This window comes from Petaurus breviceps, unplaced genomic scaffold (genome assembly GCF_028583685.1).
Source record: "Petaurus breviceps papuanus isolate PSGF00001 unplaced genomic scaffold, PetGlider_PUasm1.0 567, whole genome shotgun sequence".
NCBI classification, from domain to species: domain Eukaryota; kingdom Metazoa; phylum Chordata; class Mammalia; order Diprotodontia; family Petauridae; genus Petaurus; species Petaurus breviceps.
In genome coordinates, this window is record NW_027186383.1 from 7721053 (window position 1) to 7743194 (window position 22142).

The following is a 22142-nucleotide window of genomic DNA, read 5'->3' on the forward strand; positions in this document are numbered from 1 at the left end:
GCACATTCCTTCCTCACCCTGACTTCCTGGTGACCTTTAAGAATCTTGACCATCCCCCCTGACCCCTATAGAATTGGCGCCAAGCCACCATCTCTAAAGCTCATACTTGTCTGTCACCCAATCCCTGACCTTTGTGTTTCCCGCTCTCCCCAAGAACTGTATAAAAGAACGCGCCCGAGAAGACACTCGGGGTCCTCCATCTTAAGTGTATGGTTGGACCCGGGTTCGAACTCGTGAATAAATGTTTGTCTTCTTTGTCAGTCTTGTAGTCTCTGTTTTTTCCCCTGGTACCATGTTTCATACCATGTTTCATACCACGTTTCAACAGATTAAACTACATTTAGAAGGATTCACAATTGGACAAATGACCCTGACTCCCCTCCCCAAATAATAAAAATTAATAAATGGAACTAAAAGATGAAAATGGATTATCACAATGGCCATGAGCCTGTGACTCCTCTCCTTCCCACAGGCTCCCTAAATGGAAAGACCAAAGCCAGAAAGCCAAGACTTTGCCTCTGCCTTTTAGAAAGACCAAGTCACAGATCTAAATGGTCTGCTCCATACTGGGAATACCAGATCTTTGCTAGTGTAATGCCAAGCAGAGGCAACTTCCAAGGTTCAGAATACCAGCATAGTAACTCTCTATTTTATTCAGTGACAAATTAAAGCAAAACATTCACGGAATAGAGAAAATTAAAAAACAGCATTCACCAAGGGTAATTCAATAAACTCCAAGTACTACTCCACCCCTGGAAAGCACATTCATTTAGTCAATCACAAAGTCTCTCTTCTCAAAGGGAGATTAGTTTCCAATCATAAACAAAGTACATTCATTTGGTCAGTCACAGAGCACAAAAGGTCAAAAGTTTCCCACCCCTGGATCACAACTGAATTACAATTATCATCAGTTAACTCCAAGCACCTTCTCAAAAGGGGCAGTGGAGAGCACAAAGGCCATCTACCCCTGAGCTACAGCAAGATTAAGACATCATCACAAATTTCAATACCCAAGGAGAGGTCTTTTCTTCATCTTGAACTGAGGCAAGTTCTCAGCAATCCCAGTTCCTTGGGAGACAAAGCTTAACAAAGCCACAAGATACCTTGCCAGTGTCCTCATCAATTCACTCTCTGCCTGCAGAACAGTCTGAGGACCCCAGAAAATATCAGCAAGACCCTCCTCCAGGATTTCTGTAAACATACAACAAGAAAATCCTTCTTCAGGGCTTCTGAACCAACAGAAAGGTTCCAGAACCTCTGCAACAACAGCACTGTCCTTCACCAGCGGACAAATCTGGCAAAACAATATCAAAACAGACAGACAAAGAACCAGCATAACAGCTATGTCTCCTCAGCCCTTGGCAGCTCCGGGTGGCAGCTCTCAGAAGTCCTGGGCAGCTCCAACTGGCCTCTCTCTATCAGCAATCCTCTCTCTCTATCTCTGCCTCCATGATGCTGCTTCCGAAAGTTCTTCTGCCTCTCTCTGCTTAGGCCTCTCTCTAAATCCACAGCATGAGCCCCTCTCAGTTCTTGTCAACAAATCCATCCCAGAAGTGGTATTCACAAGCTCTGGGTTTCAACACTCAACCCAAAAACCAAGCCAATTCTGGGGAATCTTTAAATTCCATTACTATTACAACTAGTCATGTAATTCACCTCCCAATTGTCAACCTGAAAGTTTGGTTAAAAGAGGCAAACAGGCTAGGTGACCTACAAATTCATATTGTTTTATTCCCTTAAAGCTAGCAGATACATGATCATGGAGCCAGAAGAAATATTCTGACTGACTGAGGTAAGAATGACAAGCCTTTTTACATGTTTTAGGTCAATCCCAACTCAGGATGTCTGTGTCCCTCAGATTTATGGTCTTTGTATGTGTTTAACCATACCATGAGAAAGGAAGTTTCCTAGTTGCATAAGTTGTAAATACAATATGACAAGACAACTGACAAAGTGTCAATTGGAAATTATGATACTAGTGATGAGGGATAGCTCCCTCTAGGTTCAGCAGGAACTCTGATCTTATCTAAGACTGGAAAACCTGCAATAGCATCTGGAAAGAATTCAAGGTCTCAGGCTTACTTGGAGTGAGAGTTGTAGAAGTTTATTGTTATGCTTCTCAGGGCAAAAGTCCTTTAGGGGACCTTCGAGTGAGAGGGGTACAGGCTTTTACTTTTAAAGGGTAGGGCTGCCATTGTCAGGACTGACCAGATGGAGGGAAGGGACTTCAGTGCATAGATAAAGGTTAGAGCTGACTGAGAGGAACTTGTGACTTTAGTGCATAGATAGTTTAGATGAGATTTGGGCCAGACCGAAGGAGACATGAAGAGATTAAATAAGAACAAAGGAGTCACAAGGTATTGTCTAGGCCGAGTGCTGATAGGGGGAAGGCGCAGAGTTTGAGGCTGGGAAAGGGATTTTACAGATTACCATTTTACAATACAAATTGCAGTTACAATTGTACAAACTGGTTTTACAAATTAATTTAGACCCCAGGTGCCCCATCACTAGGATATCTGTGTTTCACTTGTATAGTATATGTCCATGGGATACCAAGATAAGAGAAGTCCCGTTGGGAGGGGAGGTGTTTCAGGAACCCCAATAGCCAGAGTCCCTGGAAAGCAGTCTGGAATGAATTCACGAACCCAAGCAATCTTTAAGTCATGATGGTAAAAGTTTATCATTACGCTTTACAGCCACCTAGATTCTTAGAGAACCTGCAACCTTAAAGGGGTTGAGTTAATTTTATAGGATAATCCTTAGTAGAACCTGTGCCAATTATGCTAACTAGGTGAGTCAGGGCGGGATTAGGGAGGAGTTAAGGAGTGGTCATTTGCACTTTTAATATCTACTGCACAGGTATATTGCCCAGAATTCACTGGGAAATAGCCCAGGGGGGGGGGGGGGGGGGGGGGGGCTGCCTGGAGGTGTGGTTTTAGGCTTGAAAAGTCACTAAGTCAGCTAAGTCGGGGCTGAACAAGCTGCCACCCATCACTGGCGTGTTTGACAAGATGGATGTTGGGAGTTTAGTGTGTCCCAAGCTAGCTCGAGATTCAGGATGTGTATAATGAGCTAGGGAGTATACATATGACTGAGTCTAGAACATACATCATAGGTATGACCCAGAACACAGCTGCTTCAACCAGGACACAGTATTCAAACTACTAAATTCTATAAGTACAGCTGGCCACTGTATCAGGAAGAGAGAGAAGTCTTTTCCTAGGGCATGCTGCCCTTGAGCTAGAGAGAAACTGCCTGAGACAGTGTTTTGCGGTTAGGGAGATATGTGATTTTACAAACTGGGGTTCAAGCACAGGAACCCAAGCACCCCATCAGTCCCACTATTCAAGGCAATATCTAGTCCCAGGCATCCTGTCCTTCAGTGGTTACAAACAGGAAGAATGCTCCTGGTCAGCCTCATCTGGTCTATGTCTGGTTGATTAGTTCAGGCTTTGGCCCTTATTGGGGTTCACATGATCTGAAATGGTCATCACAATATAAAGAGTTGACTATGAGCAGCAGCACCAGGAAGGTCAAGGCCATGATGAAGAAAGCAATGCCATTTCATGCCAGGTCACTGATCCTCTTGTGGGTCAAGGTCATCAGGAATGCAATGGGAATTTTTGATTTTCCTTTTATTATTCGAGACTCAGAGACATTCCTCCTTGGTTAACTAAAAGTCCATCTTTGTATTAACTTCCCCTGACCAAGTCCTGTGCCAAGGGCTGTGAAAGGAGCCCTGCATATTCCTCTGATAAGAAGAAACTCTTCTGTTCCTGACTCCTCAGTGACATGTAAATCCTTTTCCTCAATCAGCTCATCAGCAATCCTCGAAATGCAGTTTTATTTAATCAGTCACTTGACTTAATTTACCTATAAAGTTTGTTTGATGCAGCTTGTTTCCTTAGGGTATAAATCTGTCAATTTTAGGGCATTGCAGGAAGTGTGGGATTATGGATCTGTCTTCTCATTAACCTTCTTGGCCTAAGAGATCATGTGGTACAAGATCACCACGTGTAAATGAGTGCCTTCTCTGTCTCTCTGACCTCATCTGCCTAGAAGAGGGCTTGCATCTCTAATAGGAATTCCAGTTTTCTAGGAGGCCTGAACCTATCCTTGAGCATAATATGAAAACCTAAGATTTCTACCTCCATGTTTCTATGTTGTGGTGAATATATATTTGACAGAGGTTACTCGGCACATGAACTCCCTACCAGTAATAAGGTGGCTAAGAGGCTATTACCCTTCAGGTAGCTTGTCCCAATGCAAGAGGACAATCTCCCAACTGGTGACCTTGGATGCCAAAATTCCAATCCAAGAAGTGACCGTTGGTGGGTTTTCTTCAGACTCTGATGCATTTTCCCACCTATCTCTTATTGTTGAATGGCCACAGCAGCTTGCTCTATGGGCTCCCACGGACATGGGGGATGTCTCAGCTAAGTGGCCATCATGGTCTGAGGCATCACTGGAAACAAGGTCAGCTGGAGCTCTGAGCTGCCCATGCCCATCCTGAGATCATTCGGGACCAGGTAGTCTATATGACACCCAGAAAATGCAGGAAAGGAATGACTTCGGTCGTTTTGGTTTTCATATTGGAGTGAAATGGAACTTTCAAAGGAAGATCTGATGGTTCCTGCTGGGAGATCTACCTGGCCCTAGCAGGGGAAGAATGTTCCATGAGAACAGGAGCAGATTCAGCCCTCATGAGTCTCTCACTGTAATGGGAATGTAAATTTTAAAGATCTTCCCTGCCCCTAGGCTAAAGTGCACCTGGAGCCTGGGGTGGGAGGCTTGTTTTTCAGTAGATACTTCTTGATTGGCCAGTGGGTCCAAAAGGTTGTTACATTCTCTGAGCCAGGAGAAGGCTATATAAGCTCTGATGTGTGGCTTTGTTTTGGGGGCTCACTTTGAGAAGTGTTCTGTGATTTGATATGGATTCTGGGAAGCCGTTGTCCGGAGCTCCCCTGGCTTTGAAAAACCCAGATGTTGATTTGGTATGGATGTAATGGCTGGACAGTTTGGAAAGCTGTCTACTTGATCTGTTTCTGTCTTGATAATTCTGCCTGTATACTTTGAAGTTCGGGGTGCTGACCTTTTTCCCCTGAACAAGGTAAACGATATATGTCTGACCGATTAAAGTAAGCTTGTTAACCCATTTTGAGTTGCTTTCCTTTAACAAAGCAGATCTAAGAACCTGTGGTGGCGGCAAACCCTGAGGACGCTTGGGGTGCTTGCTGCTACACTCACCCTCTTTCAGGTGTAGAGCAGGGTCCTCTAATCTGCAGGGATGTCAAACGGTCCCTGGGCTGCACGCCTCCACACCAATGCTTAGCACACAGTGAAATCAGAACTCCTGCACCAAAAGCTTCAAAGAAAAATACAAGCTGGTTACAGGCCACAGAGGATTTTGAAAATCAAATAAGAGATTTTCAAATCAAAGCAAATAAGAGGAAAAACTGGGAAGAGAAATGAGAACGATGCAATAAAATTATGAAATGAGAGTCAACAGCCTGACTGAGGAAAATCATACCTTAAAAAATAGACTAACTTAAATGGCAAAAGAGGCTCAAAAAGGCAATGAGGAGAAGAATGCCTTAAAAAGATGAATTTGCTAGATGGAAAAAAGAATCTCAAAAGCTCAATGAGGAGAATCATTCCTTCAGAATTAGTGACTTTATGAGAAATCAAGATACTATTAAACAGATCTAAACAAATGAAAAAATAGAGGGCAATGTGAAATATCTCATTGGAAAAACCACTGATCTGGAAGATAGATGTAGGAGAGATCATTTAAAAATTATTGGACTACCTGAAAGTCACGATCAAAAAAAGAACCTAGAAATCATCCTCCAAGAAATTTCCAAGGAAAACTGCCCTGATGTTTTAGTACCAGAGGGCAAAATAGAGGTTGAAAGAATCCACCCATCACCCCCTGAAAAAGATCCCCAAAAGAAAACTCCTCAGAATGTTATAGCCAGGTTCCAGAATTCCCAGATTAAGGAGAGAATATTACAAGTAGCCAGAAAGAAACAATTTGAATGTTGGGGAAACACACTCAGGATAACCCAGGATCTGGCAGCTTCTACACTGAGGGATCGAAGGGCTTGGAATGTGATATTCCGGAGGTCAAGGGAGCTGGGATTAAAACCAAGGGGAAAAGACAGAGTGGGGGCGCAGACTGCACGTGTGCGCACGTCTGCAGTCCATGGCTACAGGCACAATACACGCGCATGACTCCTGTGTGGGCACGCCTCCCTGGGTACCCATGCACCTGACCCACGTAAACAGGCCCTGGACGGGGCAGAGCAAGGGCGCGGTCAAGGCCAAAGTGACATGTTCCAGAGGGGATGCCAGGCTCGCCCCGCCCCCGGGCAAAGGCGCAGAGACTCAGGCTTGGAGGAGGCGGGTCCAGAGCCGCGCCTGCGCAGGGCGCGCCCGGCCCCTTTCCCGGTTCGGCCTACATTTCCCAGAATGCAGTGGGAATGATGCTTCCGGGGCTCCGAGGGCTGGGGCCTCACAGTCGGCCAGGTGAGCGCTGGGCTGCTGGCGGCGCGGGTCCGAGGCGGGGAGGGAGGTGGGAGGGAGTGCGCTGGCGCCGCCCCCACCCAAACTCGCCCGCGCTAGGCAGTGTGTGCGCGCGTGTGCGCGTCTGAGGAGTTCTTCTGCTGTGCTGGAGGGCCCCGACCTCTCGCAGCCTCCTGGTCTCTCCCCAAGCCCTGGAAGCCCTCCTTCCTCCTCTGGCCTAGACACTCCTTCCCCTCCTGTGTCTCCACTGGCGTGGGCCCGTGCTCCTGGGAGAGGCCCGTGTCTACACCCGCGGCTTCTTGTACCCGCTCTCGGAGCTGGAGCGGACTGAGCGCCTCAAGGTGAGGGGTGGGGGGGAGGACCCCCTGGTGCGGGCCTCAGGGCGTGCGTGGGAATCCTTCCTGCTGCGCTCCCCAGCGTCCTTAGGGGTGTCACCTGCTGAGGGGCTCGACCCTTCCAGGATCCGCCGGAGCGTGGTTTGGGGTGGCGTTCAATGCCCTTTCCAGGCTGGCCCTGCCAGACCTCTGGGAGCATCCTGACCCCTTCCTCCCCATCCCAGCTCCCGCGGGTCCGGCCCCCAGCCTCCCCGCCCTGCATGGGAAGCCCCAGTGCCCCACGCAGTGTCCGGCCGCAGCTCCGGGAGCGAGGGTCCGGGTGGGGCTGGGAGGGGGCGCCCCCCAGGGTGACGCCCCCAGGGCATCAAGTTGGTGAGGAGGAAGGTGGGCCCCTTCTCGGGAGTGATAGCGCCCCTCCGGGATGAGCTGCGGGGCGGGGCTGAGCACCTGGAGTTCTGATTCAGTGTGTTAATTTCTAAGACGATCCGGGTCAGTTCCGGGTCCGAGTGCGCAGGTCACGGATGAGGCCCTTGGTGACTGGGATGGACCACTGGGTGTCATCTCGGTGCCCGGGTGCGCCCTCCTGCGGTGGGGGGCGCGCGCAGAGCAGCCCCTCCCAGTGCGGCGGGCGGACCTCGGTGATGCTGCCCCCCCAGCCTCCCGGAGCCGGCCCTACTTTGTCTCCCGGGAAGGTCACTAGGCTTTTCTTGACTCTTTCATGAGTGAGTGAAGCTCGTTGCCACGCGGGGCTCGGGTGGAGCAGCAGGGCTGTGAGGTCGGGCCCCCTGCACTGGCCTCTGCCCCTTCCCCCCTTCCACCCCCGTCAGCGTCTGTGTGTGGGCCATACGCTTGTACTACTGTGCTAGAGGACCGCTTACGCTGCAACACACACCCCAAATGAAAACTTAATAGATGAAATAAGAATTTATTTTTAAATTTTTATTAATAGTACAAAAACTTATTTGCAGTCAGTATAGTAAGATTTTCTTGAGAGTAAGATGATTGGATCGTGCTTCATTATATTTATTTTTTTATTAAGATTTTTTTAATGAAGAGAAATCAGTTTTCCTTTCCACTCACCTCCCATTCTATTGGAAAACAAAACAAACTCCCTCATTGGCCAGGCTCAAAAATGCATCCTTCATTCTGCCCCCTTACCACCCGGCATGGCTCTTGGGGGTCCTTGGCACTTGCAGACAGGCACAGTTCTTAACAGCTCCAAGCTGGCTTTGCAGAGTTGGTGCTGTTATAGAAAGGGTTTTCCTGCTTCTGCTAAATTCATTCTTCATCTATAAAAGTCTTCATATTGCTTTTGTAATATTAATGTTTTGGTGAAAGTCGTTCTGTTGGTTTAGCTCACTGCCCAATTCGCGGGCTGGCATCTATTCATGCGATGTCTCTTTGAAATCATTGCATTTCTCATTTATTATAGCAATGATACTCCCTCACACACATGTACCACAACGGGTTCAGCTATTCCTCAGGTGATGGTGCCTTTTAGTTTCCGAGTTAGTTTGTTTTTTGCCACCACAAAAAGAAGTGTTATCAGTAATTTTGTGCCTATGTGACTTTTTCATCTTTCACTAATCTCTTTGGGGTGGAGTCCTCACAGTGGCACAGCAACGTTAAAGGGTCACTTTTTAGTAACTCTCTGTATAATTCTCAATTGCTTTCCACGATGTTTGTATTCATCTCAAAAGTCCACCAACAGTTGTCCAGCCCCTCCAACATTTGTCATGTCCCTTTCTTCATTGACATTGTCTTCATGACAATATGATGAGATGGAGATGCCCCATTTTCTGGCCCACCCTCCTCTGTCAAGTGACTTAATAAAATTCTTTCTAAAAAGGTTTTGGGGTTTGTTTTCAAATGGAATATGCAATCAGAATTATCCATTTTATCTTCTGTGATTCTATTCCTTGTTTGGTTTTGAACTTTTCTTCTATCCACAGAGCTGATGATATTTTCCACCTTTCTCTAACTTCTTTACTATATAACCTTTCCTATCTAAGTCACATATGCATTTCTTCTTGGTATACAAAGTAAGGTGTCCCATCTAAATCCAATTTCTGCCATACTACTATCTGATTTTCCCAGCAGTTTTGTCAAATAGTGAGTCTTATGTTAGTAGCTGGGGTCTTTGTGTTTGTCAAAAAGTACACATTGTGTTACCTCATCTATTCCACTAATTTTTAAACAGTGCACATTGTTTTGAGAATTACTGCTTTGTAAGATAGTTTGACATCTGGTCCTGCTAAGCTTCCTTCTTTCCCACATTTTCATTATTTCCTTATGTTTCTTGACCTTTTTGACCACAATATAACTTTTCTTATTTTTTTCTACTTCTATAAAGTAATTCTTTAATAGTTTGGTTAGTATGACATTGAGTAAGTGAATTGATTTAGGTAGTTTTATCATATTGACTCATCAGACCCATGAGCAATTACAATTCCAGTTATTTAGGTCTGTATTTCTATAAGCAGTAGTTTGTAGTTACATTTATATAATTCTTGTGTGTACTTTGTAGGTAGATTCTCAAGTATTTTATACATTCTGTAGTAATTTTAAATGGAATTTCTCTTCCTACTGGGTTTTATTTATACTGTATAGAAATTCTAATCATTTGTATAGATTTCTTTTATATCCTGCAATTTTGCTGAAGTTATTTTTTCAATTATTTTTTAGTTGACTCTCTAGGGTTCTCTAAGTATGCCATCATATCATCTGCAAAAAGTGATCATTTTGTTTCTTCTTTCCCTCACTTTCTTTCTCTTGCCTTGTTGCTCTAGGCCGCATTCCTTGTGCTAGGTCAGATAGAAGTGGTAGCATTGGACATCCTTGTTTCGCAAACCCTGATTTTATTGGAGAGGATCCTAGGTGGTCACCAGCCTATAGCACCAGAGACATGGTTCTCAGATGCTCGAGCCCCAGAGTGAAGGGACCGGTTGAAGTGATCTTGCTTTTGAGTTCCCAGGTCCCAGCGTGGCTAGAAGGTGAAGATGGTAGATGATGTCTCCCAGGAAAATGTCTCCAGCCCAGTAGAAGGTTCCTGTCCTGAAACCTTTAATCAGAGTTCCAGGACAGCACCTGAGGTGAAAAGGCAGCCCCTGGAACTGCTTGTTGGTGGTAGAACAACTGGCAGTCATCCTGACTGGCCAGAGAGGACTGGATGGGTAATCACATGGCCTTGTACTCAATGCTTGAGAAGAGGTGAGAATTCCAGAAGTGTTGGGGGAGTAGAATCTTGTCTGGGGTGGTGGGGGTGGGGAGAGGTGGGAAAGCCGCTATCTTGGGAAGGGACAGTTACAGCTGCCTGCTCCAACTTTTATTTCTTCTCCTGGCTTTGCTCCCCTTTAGGATAGATCGTTATCTTCTTCAGATACTTTAGCATTTTCTGACCTCTGAGCTAGTCTATTAATTTAACAAGGATTTATTAAGTGCCTACTCTGTGCTATGCCTGAAGGAAAGGACTGACAGAGTGAAGGCTTAGTTGAAGGTAGAATGAACTTAGGAGACATTTAGTCCAAAAAATGTTATCATGATTTTGTTTAGCAGTGGATGGCAGCTCAGGTCCATAGAGGGCTGATCTAGACTGTGGGAGTGACAGTGAAGACGAGCTTGGGTGAAGAAGTCTAGGGTGCTCATGGGGGTTTGTGTAGGCACTTGGGTTAGAGTTGGTCTCCCCATGACTACTTTCTCCTGGTCCAGCTCAAGGCCCTGATCTTCACCAAGACAGCAGCATGGAGGATGAAGAGGGAGTGACTTTTGGGTTCCTCACAGCCAGGTTTCAGGTGAATTCAAGTTTTCTTTCTCTTTCTCCTGGGTCACATTGCATGCCACATCAGTTCTCAGTGTATCAATACATGTCTTCCTTTTGTCGGTGGCACCCTTTCCTTCCAGTCTTCTTTAGGGATCTGAGCCTTGAAGTCTTCCCTTGAAGCCTCTGGCAGTTCTGAGAGATGACACTGATGTATGGATCATGACAATTAGAATATTTCCATAATTGATACTGGCAGATTCTAAAATCAAGGTCTATGCTTTTTTTTTTTTTGAAAATTCAATTTTATTTTATTTTTGGTTCCAAATTCTCTCCCTCTCCTCTCCCCCTCCCATTGAGAAGGCAAGAAAAATAAAACCTATTACAAATTTGTATAGTATGCAAAACAAATTTTTGCATTAACTGTGGTGTTTGTTTTTTTAAAGTGAACTAAATATGCTTGCATTTGTACTCTGAGCCCATCACTTCTCCATCTGGAGGTGGAGAGCCTTTTTCATCCTAAATCTTTTGGAACTGTAGTGGGTCATTGTGTGGATCAGTTACTCAGTCTTTCACAGTTGATTAGCATTACAATGGTGCCATTTCTGTGAACAATGCTCTCTTCCTTCTCCTCACTTCACTTTGTATCTGTTCACACAAGGCTTTCCAGGTTTCTCTGAAACCATTTCTTTTAGCACAAGAGTATTCCATACATTCAGATACCATAATTTGTTCTACCATTTCTCAATTGATAGACACCTCCTTAGTTTCAAATTCTTTGCCACCACAAAAAGAACTGCTATAGATATTTTTGTAACTATATGTCCTTTTCCTTTTCCTTTGATATCTTTGGGATACAGATACTTTTTGGGTTAGTGGTATTGCTGGGTCAAAGTGTACGCATAGTTTTTAGCCCTTTGGGCATAATTCCATATTATTCTCCAGAATGGTTGGACCAGTTCACAACTCCACCAACACAACAATACATTAGTGTAAACTGTTTACCTGCATTTGTCATTTTCTTTTTCTGTCATCTTAGCCAATGTGATAGGTGTGAGGTGGTACCTCAGAGTTGTTTTCATTTCCATTTCTCTGATCAGTAGTGACTTAGAGCCTTTTTTATGTCACTGTTGTTGTTTGTGGAGTTGTTTTCAGTTGTGTCTAATCCTCCATGACCCCATTTGGTGTTTTCTTGGCAAAGATACCATTTCCTTCTCCAGCTCATTTTGTAGATAAAGAGTTGAAGCAGCCAGGGTTAAGTAGCTTGGCCAGGGTCACTTAACAAGTCTGAGGCCAAATTTGAACTCAGCTCCTCCTGACTCCAGAGCTGATGTTCTATCCACTGTGCCTTCTAGTTGCCCCTGTTACTATTAGTAATTTTGATTTTTTCCTTTGAAAACTTTCTGTTAGGAGTTTAATTCTTAACCAAATTCTAGGGATAGAAGCTGTTAAAAAAAATAAACAGATAATTCTGATTATATGAAAATTTTTGCACAAACAAAATTAATGCATCTTCAGTAAAAAGGGAAGTGGTTGACTCAGAAAAAAAACTTTATTAAAATTTTCAGAGAAGGGTTTGGTGTCCAAGATATACAGACAATTAGTAGAAATGTATGAGACCAAAAGCTATTCTCCAAGAGATAAGAGATAGGTAGTCAAAGGAAATGAAGAAATAGTTCTAAAAACAAGGATCTCAGTCTGTTATCAAATTAAAGGGAGCCCCACATGACTAAGAGCCAGAGAAATGCACATCAAAACAACCCTGAAGTTTTTCTTCACACCTGGAAAATTGGCAAAGATTACCAAAGATGAGCCTAGATAGTGTTGGAGAGGTTGTCAAAAGATAGGCACATAGGGGCCGCTAGGTGGCGCAGTGAATAGAGCACCGGCCCTAGAGTCAGGAGGACCTGAGTTCAAATCCAGCCTCAGACACTTAACACTTACTAGCTGTGTGACCTTGGGCAAGTCACTTAACCCCAATTGCCCTGCCTTCCCACCAGAAAACCAAAAAAAAAAAGTAGGCACACGAATGCATTATTAGTTTTCTGTGAATTAGGACAACCACTCTGGAAAGCAATGTGAAATCATGCAAATAATTGTCTACACCCTTTGGTCCAAAGATTTCACCACTACTGGCATATCCTAAAAATATAATAAATGAGGAAGTCCTGATAGCTACCAAAATACTTACAGCAGCACTTTTTGTGATAGCAAAGAACTGGAAACAAAACTGCTTATTGATTGGGGAATGTGTAATGGGATATGACTGTGTTATTAGAAACAGTGGAGATGCTGAATACAGAGAAGAAGAGAAAAGCTTATATGAACTGATGCAAAATGAAATGCGTAGAGCTTGAGAAGCAACATAAGCAATGACAGCAACAGAGTAAATGGAAAGAACCACCACAAAGCAGTCGAGACCTGAGTGTCATGAAACTGCACAGACCATCCTGGTGTCAAAGCAGAGGTAGAAGAAGAGGGTCACGTGAATGTAGAGCGTTGCACATAAGCTCTGATTTTTCAATGCATTGATCAGGTTTGTGGGATTCTTCTCTTCCTCTATTAAAAAAATCAACTTTATTACAAGGGACAGTCCTTGAGATTGGAAGAAGCATAGGACAGGAAATCTAGGCAATGGCAACAAAAGATACCAATGAAAATCTTGCCTTTTTTTTAAGTATAACTGAAAGTTTAGGTGGCCTTGCCCCATAGGGAGAATAAGGGATAAAAGATGGCTGGCCCCAGGCTGCATGTACACCTCAGTAGGGAGAGACATAGAGAAAGGCCCCTTGCACGAGTCTGTTGGGTGTTTTCTGGAAGCACATGGTCCAAGAAAGCATGGATAGGTTATAATCTTCGTTTGCCATTGGAAAAAGTGCCATCATTGAGAAGGTTACCGATCCATGGAGGTGAGTGTTAGAGAGAATGGAGCAGGTCTTCATATTTAGACTTGGACACCATCTTGTTCCCAGTTTCCACAGTATAGTGGAGAAACAGTGATCTCTCTATGAGAGAGAGCAAAGGGCCATTGACATTTGGAAATAGAGACGTTGCTAAGCTTGACAGGTCAAGTGTAGAACAGGTTTCCCCTGAGACCATCTGCCCAGAAGGTATCAGTAAACAGTGGAGAGGGTATTTTACATAGCTATTTGGAGGGTGATTGCTGATGTTAGGGTTGTGTATAAGCTATAAGATGGATCCTGGTTTGAGACTTTAGGAGTAAAGGACATGATTTTCTTGAGATTTAACTTGTGAAAGAACTTTTCAGGATGAATGTGATCAATGAAGAGAAGCTGTCCGTGAGAGTCTAGGACAAAATGAGGTGAGGCAGTAAAGATTTGGGGCAGTGGCCTCTGGTTAAGCAGGAATGTGTTTGACTCAGGAATCAGTGACGTTTAAGGATGTGGCTGTGGACTTCACCCAGGAGGAGTGGACATACCTGGATCCTGCCCAGAGAACACTATACAGGGACGTGATATTGGAGAACTATGAGAATCTGGTCTTCTTGGGTAAGGAGAGCTGCCCTGTGACTCAGTGGCTGCTTATCCCTTCGGGAGAGTCCTAATCCTTTATGGCCAATAGGAGAGTGGTTCTGTCCTGTGTTCCCAGGAGAAAGGTCTTCCCATGCTATAAATGGCAATCCCAAAACTTCCTTGTGCCGGCCCCAAGGCTGCAGCTTTTCTGCTCCCTGGACCCTCAGGTCAGAGATTTCTGCCAAATCTCAGGGGAATTGGGATACTTCTTCCTTCCCTTTTCTTCAGCAATTTCTACGTGGATTTTACTCTACCCTAGGCTGGAAGCCCCAGGAGGCCAGCAGGGATGTCTCTCTAAGCCTTCTATCTCTGTAGTGTAGCTCCACCTCGTTTCCTCTCTGAAATGTTGACCCTGCCTTCTTACCTCCTGTCTCCCCAAGGAGACCACCTGCTTCCTGGACCTCTGCTTACCCCCTTCCTTGAGATTCTCCCCTGCTTCTTTCTCTGGTGACATCTTTGTGATGTTTGCCTGTCGTGTCTCACGGTGGCCAGGAGGGATTTTCTTTTTCTTATCTGAAGTATCTAGCATGGTGCCTGGCACATACATGATACACGCTTAATGGATGTCTGACGATTAATTGCTTGAGAGAGCCAAATCCTTGCTGAGATAGATGGAGAAGTCTGATCCTCTTAGCATTGGGAGTGGTCAATGAACTTGTTTTCTTTCTGATCCAAACGAGATCTGTGACCTACCTTCCCTTGCATTGCAAAATGGTGCATGCTTTAGAGGTCGCCTTGTCTACCTTCTGTGCTACCCAGCTGCCCTATTTTCTGGGACTAGAGGGAATTTGCAGAATGCTCCCTGTCCCCAGCACTTTTCCACTTGTCTCCTTATAAATAGGGCTTCCTGTTTCCAAACTGGATGTGATCTCTCTGTTGGAAAGAGGAGAAGCCCCATGGAGGCCTGAGGGAGGAATCCTGAGATGCTCCTGTCCAGGTGAGTAAGTAAGTGAAAAACAAGTAGATGAGAGTCCTTTATGTATCTTCTCCTTTGCAAGATAAGACCTTCTCAGAGGCTTCAGGACCTGGGGCAAAGATCTTTGGCAGGCTAGCATGAGGTGCATCCTTCACTTGGGCATAGGATTTTGCTGATTTCTCTTTTTCTCCTCATATGTCCTTTATCAGAAAAGAGATGTATGTTCCTTAGTTTTTGTTGTTTTTAACAGACATTTAAAATTGAGTAACCATCAACTAAAGCATTTATGTACGTGTACACACACACACACACACACACACATCCCTATACATATCCATCCACTTTGTTTCCAGCTCTCTGTCTCTACAAAACTGCTGTTAAGGGTATTTTGGTATATATGTGATATTTCTTTCTGTCTTTGGCCTCTTTGAGGTATATGCCTAAAGGGGATAGACATTTTAGTTACTTTGTGGGCACAATTCTAAATTGCTTTCCAGAATGATTGGACCAATTCATAGCTCCAGCAACAGGTTATTAGTATGCCTCTTTCCCTAGATAACCAAGAAAAATGTCCAAATGTCCATATACTTTAGCCTAGAGAACCCACTTCTAGGCCTATGCCTCAAAAAAGATAGAAATAAAGGGCCCATATGTCCTTGGTAAATTGATTGAAGGAACTCCTAATTTGTACATTTGTTTAGATAGTACCATCATTTTTATTATGTTGGCTCAGCCCAACAATGAATAATGTCTATCCTTCCAGTCAGCTAAAAGGCATTCTTTATTTTGTTACAAGGTGTTTTAAAATTTGATCTGAAGGGGCAGCCAGGTGGCTCAGCAAGTAAGAGCACCAGCTCCAGTGTTGGGATGACCTGGGGATCAAATCCGGGCTCCGACACTTAGCACCACACCTAGAAATAACTGGCCGTGTAACCTTGAGCAAGTTGCTTAACTCCTATTGCTTAAAAAAAAAATTTGATCTGAGTCTCAACTATGCCCCTGACTTTCAGAAATTTTATGCCATTTGTGCTCTTTTTGACTGGTACTTCCCTTTCTGTTAATTTCTTTTTGGATGTTGTGCATTGGTTCCCAAATTTTTTATGCTTTTTACAGTTGTTTTGAGTATGATTTCCCTTTCTCTTGTTGTCTCTTGGGTTATGTTCTTATTCACACAGAAATGCTGTTGATTTTTGTGGATTTATTGAGTAGACTGTACCTTTGCCAAAGCTATTAACTACTAGGTAACTACTGGAGTTGGTTTCTTTGTTGATTTCCTAGAGTTTTCTAAGTAAACCATCATGTCATCAGCAAGTAGGGATAGTTTTATCTATTCTTTGCAATCTTTATACCTTTTCTCTAGATTTTGCTTATCCCTTCCTCAGTGGCTTTCTATTCTGCAGAGGATAATTCAATTTTTTCATTGATGTATTTTTCCTTTGTGCTTTTTGGAGGGAGGAGGGCAGGGAAATTGGGGCTAAGTGACTTGCCCAAGGTCATATGACTGGTAAGTGTTAAGTGTCTGAGGCTGGATTTGAACTCACATCCTCCTGAATCCAGGGCCAGTGCTCTATTAACTGTAGCACCTAGCCACCCAGTTGATGTATTTTTAATGACATCTACAGGTTCTTAATTCATTTGATTGAGTCTGGGCACTTAATGCTCTGTTATTATCTCCTCACCTGTCTGGCTTAATTTCCTTTAAACAGTGTGTCTTCTACCTGGTCCAGATTGAATAGTTTTCTTCTTGATGGAAGGAACAGAAACTAAAACTTTCTATAAAAGCTCTTTTCAACATAACAAACAATATCTTAGTGACTTTTCCCCCTTTGTTTCAGATTCCTTTATTGAGGAGAGCAGGATTACAAGCAAAGACTCCTTTCTGATACAGGCTATTTGTGTGGAAGAATCATCCAAGAAAATATTGTCAGAGGCTCCTGTCCAGTGTTCAAAGATTCGAGAAGCTAGAGAAGATGATGTTAATGTAGAGAAACTGGAGTGTGGCCAGGAGAGACAGTTCAGACAAGTAGCAGTAACTTCTAGAACAAATGTTAATAAAGGGAGTGTGTCTCAGGGTAATACACTGGGGAGAAATTTTAGTCTAGGGTCAGTGTTAGGTGCATTGTGGAAGGGATGTGTAGAGAAATGTTTCCACAAATATAAGACACTTGGAAAGAGCACCAGGGATTTTCCTGACCTGAATGTGTGTAATAGATCCTCCTTAAAGAAAAACTTGGGTAAATGTAGCTTGTGCAGAAAGCCCTTCAGTTACCACTCAGACCTAATTAAATTTCATAGAATTCATACTAGAGAAAGGTTACATGAACACAATGAATGTGGAAAAGCCTTTGGCAGAAGACAAAATATCACTAGATATCAGAGAATTGATACTGGAGAAAAACATGAATGTAATCAATATGGGAAAGGCTTTAGTCACAAGGAAATCTTGACTAAACATAAGAAATTTCATACTGGAGTGAAACCCTTTGAATGTAATGAATGTGGAAAGTCTTTCAGGGAAAGTAAAGCACTCAAAAGCTATCAGAGAATTCATACTGGAGAGAAACATTTTGAATGTAATGAATGTGGGAAAGCCTTTAACCAGAAGGCCAATCTTCTTAGGCATCAGAGAACTCATACGGGAGTGAAACCCTTTGAATGTAATGAATGTGGGAAAGCCTTTAGCCAGAGGGAACAGCTCATTTATCATCAGAGAATTCATACTGGAGAAAAACCTTTTGAGTGTAGTGAATGTGGAAAATGTTTCAGTCGGAGGGCAAACCTGATGACCCATCAGAGAACTCATACTGGAGAGAAACCCTTTGCATGTAATGAATGTGGGAAAGCCTTTAGCCAGAGCGGACAGCTCATTTATCATCAGAGAGTTCATACTGGAGAAAAACCTTTTAAGTGTAGTGAATGTGGAAAATGTTTCAGTCGGAGGGCAAACCTGATTACCCATCAGAAAACTCATACTGGAGAGAAGCCCTTTGCATGTAATGAATGTGGGAAAGCCTTCATTGAGAGTCGAGTATTGAAACGCCATCAGAGAATCCATACTGGAGAGAAACCTTTTGAATGCAATGAATGTGGTAAAGGCTTCAGCCAGAAGAGCCATCTTATTAGACATCAGAGAAATCATACTGGAGTGAAACCCTTTGAATGTAATGAATGCCAGAAAGCTTTCAGTCAGAGAGGACACCTCATTTATCATCAGAAAATTCATACTGGAGAGAATTTTGAATGTAGTGAATGTGGAAAGTCCTTCTGTGAAAGTCGAGTACTCAAAATCCATCAGAGAATTCATACTGGAGAGAAACCTTTTGAATGTAATGAGTGTGGGAAAGGCTTTAGCCAGAGGGCCTATCTTGTTAGGCATCAGAGAATTCATACTGGAGTGAAACCCTTTGTATGTAGTGAATGTGGAAAGTCCTTCTGTCAAAGTCGAGTACTCAAAATCCATCAGAGAATTCATACTGGAGAGAAACCTTTTGAATGTAATGAGTGTGGGAAAGGCTTTAGCCAGAGGGCCTATCTTGTTAGGCATCAGAGAATTCATACTGGAGTGAAACCCTTTGAATGTAGTGAATGCCAGAAAGCTTTCCGTCAGAGAGGACACCTCATTTATCATCAGAGAATTCATACTGGAGAGAAGCCTTTTGAATGTAGTGAATGTGGGAAAGGCTTTCGTAACAAGGATACCTTGACTAAACATAAGAAATTTCATACTGGAGTGAAACCCTTTGAATGTAATGAATGTGGAAAGTCCTTCTGGGAAAGTCAAGTACTCAAAATCCATCAGAGAATTCATACTGGAATGAAACCCTTTGAATATAATGAATGTGGAAAGTCCTTCTGGGAAAGTAAAATTCTCAAAAACCAGAGAATTCATACTGGAGAGAAACATTTTGAATGTAATGAATGTGGGAAAGTCTTTAGCCAGAAGGCCAATCTTCTTAGGCATCAGAGAACTCATACTGGAGTGAAACCCTTTGAATGTAATGAATGTGGAAAAGCCTTTGGCCAGAGGGAACAGCTCATTCGTCATCAGAGGATTCATACTGGAGAAAAACCTTTTCAGTGTAGTGAATGTGGAAAATGTTTCAGTCGGAGGGCAAACCTGATGACCCATCAGAGAACTCATACTGGAGAGAAACCCTTTGCATGTAATGAATGTGGGAAAGCCTTTAGCCAGAGGGGAAAGCTCATTTATCATCAGAGAATTCATACTGGAAAAAAACTTTTGAGTGTAGTGGAAAATGTTTCAGAAGGCAGTCCTTATCACCCATCAGAGAACTCACACAGGAATGAAACCCTTTGAATGTAATGAATGTGGGAAAGCCTTCAGTGAAAGTAAAATACTCAAAAGTCATCAGATAATTCATACTGGAGAAAAACCCTTTGAATGTAATGAGTGTGGCAAAGCCTTCAGCAAGAGGGGGCTGCTTATTTATCACCAGAGAATCCATACTGGAGAGAAAGCTTTTGAGTGCAATGAATGTAGTAAAGGCTTCAGCCAGAGGGGCCATCTTATTAGACATCAGAGAACTCATACTGGATCAAAATATTTTGAATGTAATAAATTCCTTCATCAAGAACAGGCTGTCCCAAAGTAGCTGTCCATTGATTAGGGAATGGCTAAATATATTGTGTTATACAGATAATAAAAATACTGCTGTGCTATAAGAAATGGTAAAGAATTCAAAGAAACAGAAGATGACATGAACTGATTCTGGGTGAAGTAAGAACCAAATGTACGGTATATACAATAATTACAGTGTTATAAACAACAACAACAAAAATTAAATGCAGTGTAATTTTAATGACCCAGCTTGATTGCAGGGAATGGGAAATGCATTTGTCTTTTTTTTCCCCAGAGATGGAAAGACTAGGGAGAGATAACCTTGTGTTTCCTATCCGATTTGCTAGATTATGGTGATTTTGTTAAAACTACTTCCTACCTTCTCACGGTCATTCTTTGTTGTAAGAGATAGCTCCCTGGTTAGAAAGGGGTGAAGGCCATATGAAAACATGAAAATTAATTTTTTAAAATTATTTTAAAAGAACATACTATAATAGACTTAGCCCATTTCCTTTATTGATTGATGGGGTTACTAAACTAGTCTATAGCTTGTTGTTTATGTATTGTTTCACCCTATTAGACTGTGAGCTCCTCAAGAGCAGGGTATGTGCATTTTTTTTTAACCTTTGTATGCAGTGCTTAGCATAGTGTCTGGCACATAGTAGGCACTTAAATGCTTATTGATTGACTGATGTTAAGGGAATGTTGTAGGTATCATTTAACTTATAATGAAGTTACTTAATAAAATCTTTTTGTGGAAAAAATAGAGCAGTGTAGACTAGATAGTTGTAAAATTAAATGTCTCCAAAACTGATAGAATTACCAACTCCGAAGAGTCATCATCAGTGACTCAGTGTTAGATTGAAAAGCCTGCAAGAGAGTGCTCCAGGCTCCCACACTGCTTGAATATTTTTGTCAGTGACTTCTGTGAAGGCACAGATGCTGTGCTTGCCAGCTTTTCCACTCGTGTATTTAAAAAAATACATATTTTGTTGATGTTCTTTTCTTCTTCAGCCTCACTGTCAGTAACCATCTTCTGCTTATCTCTTAAATCTCTTCCCTTACCCCACTGCCTCCCAAAAAGCCTATTTTAACATATATGCATAGTCGAGCTAAACAGTTCAGCACTTTGGTCATGTCTGAAAACAGACATTTCATTCTGCATCTCTACACAAGATGTGGAAGACACGATTCATCCTCCATCTTTGGCTGTCATCCATTCATTGCACTGAAGAAGATACAGAAAGGGGCACAGTCAGACCAGTATAATGGTAATGGAATGTGAAGATCCCCCTGTATTGGCAAGATAACAGGTAATTAGCACTTGGTTTCGGGTTAAGTGTTAACTTGTGAATCACCCAGTAGGATGGACTTATTGATGTGATGAGAGGGGGTTCAACAGGGAGGAGCTGGTGCTGTGTATAGGGAAAAGCCCAAGCTGAGAAAGGCCAGGGAGAACTGCTGGGAGCTACTGAGGACTTCTGAGGGCCAGCTGGAGCTGCCCAGGACTTTTGGGGGCCACCTGGAGCTGCTGAGAACTGAAGAGGCATGACTGTGGGGCTGGTATTTTGTCTGTCTGTTTTGATGTTTCTTTGTCATATTCATTTAGATAGAGGCCTCGAACCTTGTTGTTGGGTCTAGGTTGATTTCACAGGCAGAAAGTGAATTGATGAGGAAGTTGGCAATGTGAATGAATGTTATTGTGTCTTTGTTAAGCTTTGTCTTCCCAGGAACAGGAACTGGGAAGGGGAACCATGGAAGCTGAGAATCTGCCTCAGGTCAAGATGAAAAGACCTCTCCTTGGGTACTTAATGCTAACTGATGACATTAGTTGTGACCTAGGGGTGGGAAACTTTTGCTCTTTGTACTTTGTGATTGACTAAATGAATGTACTTTGTTTAAGAAGGAGACTTTTTGATTGAAGAGATTAAGAGAGGTGTGACCTAGGGGTTGGACTTTGTGATTGACTAAATGAATGCACCTTGTTTAAAACTTTAATCTTTGTACTTTGGATTGAATTGAGGACTTACTAAATGACTGAGTTACTAAATGAATGTACTTTGTTTAAAACTATGTGGCCATTTTAGTGTTGTCATTGAGTTGTGACATGGTGAATGCTGTATTTTGATTTTTTGTGAATGTTTTGCCTTAATTTGTTACTGAATAAATGGAGAGTTTACTATGCTTTTAATAAAAACCTTGAAGGTTGTTCATAGCAGCAGTCCTCTGGGAAGCTGCTCATGCTTGGTGATAACAAGGATTTATAAAAATAATGTATAACACTGTCAAGTTTGTCACTTTTTTGTTTTGGAAAACATAGCTACCTGTCATGAAATTATGTGATGAATTTATTATTATAATTTTAAAATGAATTAATGAATACATATTTTAAATTTTTATCAGTCTTAATGTCTAATATAATAAATACCAAACTCTATAACTTGCATAAAAAAAGCTCTTTGGGTCTAATTTTTAAGAGGGTGTCCTAAGACCCAAA

General features: G+C 42.8%; 1 protein-coding gene across 1 annotated transcript; it reads left to right on the forward strand.

Annotated features, from left to right (window-relative positions):
- Nucleotides 1-6546: 6546 nt before the first annotated feature.
- On the forward strand, nt 6547-22099 carry LOC138173238 (zinc finger protein 84-like). Its single transcript, XM_069103197.1, is given in 7 exon segments — nt 6547-6866; nt 9835-10070; nt 10569-10651; nt 14000-14126; nt 14992-15087; nt 16902-19320; nt 19322-22099. Coding segments are annotated over 6 exon segments (3294 nt in total). The 5' UTR covers nt 6547-6866; nt 9835-9859; the 3' UTR covers nt 19680-22099.
- Nucleotides 22100-22142: the final 43 nt, after the last annotated feature.